The 6206-nt window shown below is 52.2% G+C and overlaps 1 protein-coding gene across 6 annotated transcripts in view; it reads right to left on the bottom strand.

The window, feature by feature from the left end:
• Window positions 1–2579: 2579 nt before the first annotated feature.
• The window catches only part of CHD2 (chromodomain helicase DNA binding protein 2), a 69467-nt gene continuing 65840 nt past the window's right edge, over window positions 2580–6206 (bottom strand). For all 6 annotated transcript variants that reach the window (XM_075764424.1, XM_075764427.1, XM_010310933.2 and 3 more), the window contains one exon: window positions 2580–6176. In XM_075764424.1, the coding sequence (XP_075620539.1) occupies window positions 5843–6176 (334 nt within the window). In that variant the 3' untranslated portion in view covers window positions 2580–5842. The remainder of the gene's footprint in view (window positions 6177–6206) is intronic.

Genomic DNA, 6206 nt, shown 5'->3' with positions numbered 1-6206 from the left:
CTAGATAAACTTTTGGAGCTGAGCCTCGCTGGGAAAGGAGATGTGCAGCAATGGAGTCCAAGCGGGTACCATCACCCTTCCCCTGCTCGCCCCAGCAGCTGGGATGTGCACCCCGATGATCTCCCCTTTCTTGGGCATGGCTCCTGGCCCCAGTCGGGTCTGTTACTGCCCTCTAATGAGGGAAAACGAAACTGCAAATTTTTTTTGTTCATTTTCCTTTGACGAGCTGAAGGGACTCCTTGCCCTTGCAGTTGAGGCCAGGGAGATGCTGAGGCTGGGTGGGACACCAACACCAACTGAAAGCACACGTTATTTGGGCAAATCCATGCAGAGACACCCAGTACCAGAGATTTGAGACCCGATCTCCTTCAGCGCCCTGAAGAACTGGCAGCTTTTGGAAAAAACCAAACCCGTTCCCTCTGCTACCAGCTCACAAGAGCTCGGCTGTAGCTGAATCTGCAGTGTCATATAAAAACTGCCCAGAGTGCGGGGGGCCGGGGTCTCCCTTGCTCGCTGCCCTGCCAGGAGGTCACCAATGGTCTCCTGCTCCCCAGCCACAGGCAGCGAGCCGGCAGCAGGAGCGGACCTGCATCTCCTGGTGGGACAAAGTGCTGATGTAAGACTATAGTGACCCCTGAGCGACCAGGGTGCCCCATCCTCGCTAGTCACGGGTGGCACTGAAGCTTCCCCAGGAGGTGAGTGCGGAAGGCACCGGCCGTGCAGGGACACCGGGGCACTGGTGGCAGCAATGGCCCCACGGCATTTCGGAAAGGTTCACATTGCTCTCCAGCTCGTGCTCCACAAGTGGTGAGGGTGCAGCCCCAGCCTCTGCAGGTCCCATCCTGTCCTACCTCTCTGTCTGAAGCACGTCGTCCTGTGGTGGGTGGCTGCTCAAGTGCCACAGCCTGGTGTCTCAGGTAGTTTCAAGCCCCGTTTTTGGCTGTGCCTGCCCATCCCCTGGCCTTGGGCCAGAGCCTCGGCTGCTCCGAGCTTTGCGTCCGACCACTCGGGGTGAGCGGGGACACCGCAGCCACCCAGCCGCTCTTTGCACCAGCTGTCTGGGAATAACCACAACTGCAGAAAATTGTTCACCAAAAAATGTTTTTTTGCTGGGAACCGGCTGCCCTCTAGAGGGTCCGCTCCGGCACGGTGTAAAGCAAAAAGTGGGGGCTCCTCGGCCTCCCCGTCGCCTCACTGGGGTGGGTGTGAGGCAGGGCTGGGGGTCCTGCTCCCTGCGGCTCCTCAACAGCTTTGTCGACCACCTTGGGCAACGGGTCCCCTCACCCAGATAAGCCAGCGGCAGCGACCACGGCTCCAGCCCACGCAAGGTGGACACAGCCCAGGCCGGGCCCCCAGCCCTGCCCAGCACCTTGGGATGGCCACAGCCTGCCTGGACCCTGTCCTTATGGACGAGACGCTCCTGGGGGACGACTGGACCTGCCTGACAGGGAGATGCGGGAAGCTGCATCGCGCCAAGGGATCATTTCCCTATCGGCTTTGACGATGCCACAGGATTTAACTGTTTGCAGCGTGGTGCTGCGGATATGGGTTGGCAGGGGGATGCCGGGCTGAACTGTGCTGGGGAGCTGATGCCAATGTCCCCTGACATCAGGGTGCCCATATCCTTACCTGCTCACTGCTCTGGCTCCTCAGGCCCCTGCGTCTCCAGCTTTTCTGCTGGCACCCCTGGGTAAGAGACGAGTCAGTGCTGAATTAAAAAGATCACCCTGTCACCTGCAGGGACACCCTGACCAGCTCCCCGTAGCCCCTGCACCTCCCTCCAACCCAGCCCCCTCTCCCTGCCACAACGCTGCGGCTAACAAATGGATTTTCCATGAGGAAATCCATTTTCCCAGGGCTCAGCTGTGAAATTTCACTCTTGGCTGAAATTTGGCTCAGGAGCAGAGAGGCTGGAAAGGGCCGGACCCACAGGTCCAGTGGCCACAGGTGTGAAAAGCCCTTTTTACCAGGAGGTCTTTTAACCTGGGAGAAATGGCTTCAGTCCCCTGCACCGTGTCTTGCCGTGTGGGCCTCAGTGTGAACAGAAGAAGGGTAAAGACCAAACCAAAGCAGCCCGCAGGAGGCCATCGCATCCCGCCTGGGGAGGGGGGAAGAGACACATCCTGCCCAGGAGGGGCTGGGGAGAGAGCAGAGAACTCCACCGATGCAGTAGGAGCAGCCCTTCTCCTCAAGAAAGGGGAATTCTCCCCAGAAAGGGTCAAAAAGTTAACAAACCCCCAGAGATCCCAGAAAAGACAGAGGTTGGATAAACACATAAACATCGGTACCATCCCAGTGAAATCCTGATGGAAATGGGTGAGGAAATGCACAGCTTCTCTGGATCGGGTGGAAATTCCCATCCGAAGGGGTTTCCAAGTCTCTATCACCGCAGACTGCAAAACTATGTAAAACAGCCAAGAAGAACATGCTTATTCCTGCACAGTGAGAGCACCCATCCCGGCATGCCCGTGGCTTGCAGGAAAGGGCTCTGTGATCCCGTAACAGCCCCGTGCTTCCACCGGACCTGCTGCTGTACCGAGGGGCTGCAGGACCCCCCCAGACACACCACGCTGGCACGGTTCTGAAAATCTCAGTAACACTTTTTAATATACAAGAATCAAAAGTACAGCAGTTTTACAATGTAGGAAAATTTAATACATACTATATAAACAACATATTTACATCAGAAATCACTAGGACAGTGGCATTTTTTCACAAATATAAATTAATATTAATTACTGTTTTTAGTCAACAGGTTTAAAAGTCCACATTTTTACAGTAAGAGTCCTTCTCTCCCCAGAGGGGAGGCGGAGGTCAGGAGGAAACAGGTGAAAGCAGAATAGTATTTTTGTGTGGATCACTTAAACTGTTCACATAAGGACTTCAGAGTGCTGTTAAGTATCCATTTCGGTTGGGCACCACATCGCCTGTCCCTGCAGCAGGTTTTGGTCTGCAGGACCTCCATCATGTGAATTCATAACTTTACACCATTTCCAAAGCAGTCAGGCTGAAAAACTCTTTTTTCTAAAAAAATAAAACCTCAGCAAGTTGCTACTTTTTCCTGCAAAGAGGCTAGAGGGAATCCCGCAGCTGGTTTGGAAGGAAGAGCTGTACCAGATGTTGACACCAACACCGCGGTGAAGTTTATGGCTGTGGACCTGTCCCCTCCAATCCCACTCACATCCAAGTGACTGTGTCTGGTTATGGTCCCTATGTTGAGGGGACATAAAATGCATATGTGTGGGTGCGTGCACACTCAGGGAGGACTTCCTCCCAAATCTAGTTCTCCAGCTTCGTTAAAGCCAAACCCAGTGAAGACCCACCCACCATGAGTGAAGAAAACTATGTGACTTGAGTACTGGGCTAATGTGACAGCGGGGACAGCTCTTCGGTGGTATGAGTAAAGCTTTTGCTGTTGCACAAGAAGGAAGCCCCAAGCAACCTCATACCTGGAACCGAGGATAAGCAGAAACCCCCACGTCTGGACACAGAAAATGCCTCTTGCTGGGGTTCAAAGTTCTCCTGCACCAACCGTAACACTGGTCTGGCCAGTATTGCCTTTTGCTACAAAAGTGTATATGGCACGAACTTTCCATCACGATAGCACCACTTGATGAACAAAAAGAGCAATTCTCTTTGCCCCTCCGAGGTTTCTTCCATTTTCACATTAAAAGCTAATACCTCTGAAAAGAAAGGACGTCTCTGTTGAATACCACAGCAAGCGTGCCTGCGATCACAGCTTAGTGAGAAATGCCGCGGAAACGTGCTATCTCAACACCTCCCATCACCTGGCAGCTCCAAGGGGACTGTGGAAGACTTGCCTTCATCTCCTCCTGCACAGGTAAACGCAAGTGTAACACTTTTTTGGGACAGCACAGTGCCCCTAAGGAAGCAAAACTGCTCTGCGTTTGGTGGAAATCTTGCAAAATAAAAACAAAAGGGGAGCAAAACACTTCCCGTGTGTCCCGTTAAAGCAGCAGGCTCAGGAAGGAGTGTGACAGCAGCAGATTTCAAGGGATGCATTGCAGGGAGAGGGAACATGGGGGGTATTAGTGTCGGTTTGTGTGTGCCTTCCAAGGCACTGGCTGGAGTCAGGAAGCCAGCCCTGAACACCCATCTCCCCTCAGTCTTTCAGGGAAAGGACATCACAGCTTATTAGGGTCAGATACTGGCATCTTAATAGGAGGCCCAGCTTCTGTCCCCCACCAAAGAGAGGAGTTTGGAACAGCCTGGTCATTAATACTGTGCTCTGGGAGATGACGCATCCCCAGACACCATGCTCTGGGCAGCCCGGCTGTTGGGAGAGCTCTGTGATCTCCAGGGATGCGACTCTACAAACAAAGACCTAGGACCTGAAAAATAATCACCCAAGTTACTCCTGGCCAGCAATCTGTCCACAACCCCTCTCACCACAACAGTCTCCAAGCTGGACACCGTTCTGCATCATATGCTGTGGTCTGAATACTTGAAGGAGTGTTTGCTCTGAAGTCCACTGAGCTGAGCTGCAGACTCCTCTTTTCCCTCTGCCATGCTGGGCTCCCAACACATTTGCTCCAAGGCTTTTTAAGGACCCCGGTCTGAATTCCTCATTCTCTCCCTGCTCGCTTAGATGCTAAGACCCCAGGCACATTTCCAATTTAGACAGACAGAAAGTCTTTCAGTGCAGGTACTTTTAGCAATTCAGAGTTACCACTGACTGCTGGAACGTGGCAGGAAGGTGACCTTTGCGGAACAATTATCAGTCCACTAGATTCCCATTTAACTCTGCCCTACCACCCCTTATCCTTTGGTTACAGTAAAGGCTTGTGATCACTGTTTCGCAAAGTGCAGAGAGAAATGTCTTGCCCAAAGACTGGAGCACTTCAGTGGCAGGGAGATTAGGAGCTTCAGGATCTCCAGATGCCCAGAGCCATCTTTTGACCTTGCAGCTCCCAGTCAGCATCTATTAGTTCCTGGACCACCCAAGATGCCCATGGCAGAAGAGAAGAGGAGTTTTGTTATGAATTCCTGAGCGCTGTCCACTGGGAAATACTGTTCTCACCCCAATTTCTTTCTACTGAGTAGAACTGAATTAAGCCTTTGCTAAGGAAGTCTATCTTTTGCTCACATACCACAAAGCCCCCCCAGAGTCAAGATTTGCCAGTCCCAGCCCTGGAGATGGAAGAACCCACACACCTCTTCTGTTGCAGGGGACACAACAGCAATCAAAGCAGAGCCAGTTTCTTGAAATGGATGAAGACATGGAAATGATAACGTGGCCAGGAAAGTGATGGATTGTCACCAGCATAGCTCCAACTCCTTTGGAGTCACTCTGCAGGGACATTGAGTCTCTCTTTCAACCAAGCTTGGCTGCTGAGGGACTCACTGTCCCTGCTTGAATAGATCCTCCCATTGCCCTATGCCGGTTACACACAAAACTCAGCCCAACCAGTTCATCCCCAATCCCAAAGCAGCATCTGTCACGTAACGTCAAGTCAGAGCAGGCACACAGCCTTCCACACAATCTTAAGCAGCATCAATCCGCTTTCTTGGTTTGGGGAAACACTGGCTGGGGAAAATTCCCTTGGGTCCATCTGACTGGAGAAAACAAAAACAAAACAAAGAATGAGGCAGCAAGGCTGGTTCCAGCATTCAATGGTAGAAGAGAAGAAAGGAAACATGAATCCAAACCAGAACCAAAAGCTAAGGAAAAATCTTCCTCCACCTACTCCCCCCAAATCCTCCTTGACCCAGCAAGATGATAGCAGCATGTTCAGAGTTTCTGGTTGCTGGCTTGGAGAAACCAGCCACTGTTGCATCAAACCAAGTATTTCAGACGTGCGCTTTCCCCCTCTCAGTCACTTTATGTTTTCCGAATGTTCCAGTTATAATCTGGATTGTTTTTCTGTTCTAATGACCTATCCAGAGGTGACCTGTGATCCAGAGGTGACTTGGAATCGTGGGGGGATTTCTGAGAGGGGGGTGAGCGAGGGTCCGACACTGCAGGGTGAGGTGGAGGGAGAGGCTGTTTGTAATCTCCCAATTTGTCTGTGTGGAAGGACCGGTAGTGGTCCGAAGGTCCTTGACCATGGTATCCCATGGGTGGCCTGTGATCAGACATTCGTCGGAAATCCTGCTGGTGGTAGTTCTGAGGCCTGAACTCATCGGATCGTCGACGCTTGGAATCGTGGTGGTGCCTGCAGAGAGAAAACGAATGGATGGAGATC

This window comes from Balearica regulorum, chromosome 12, assembly GCF_011004875.1.
Source record: "Balearica regulorum gibbericeps isolate bBalReg1 chromosome 12, bBalReg1.pri, whole genome shotgun sequence".
In the NCBI taxonomy this organism is placed as follows: domain Eukaryota; kingdom Metazoa; phylum Chordata; class Aves; order Gruiformes; family Gruidae; genus Balearica; species Balearica regulorum.
This window is presented reverse-complemented; position numbering and strand designations above follow the sequence as displayed.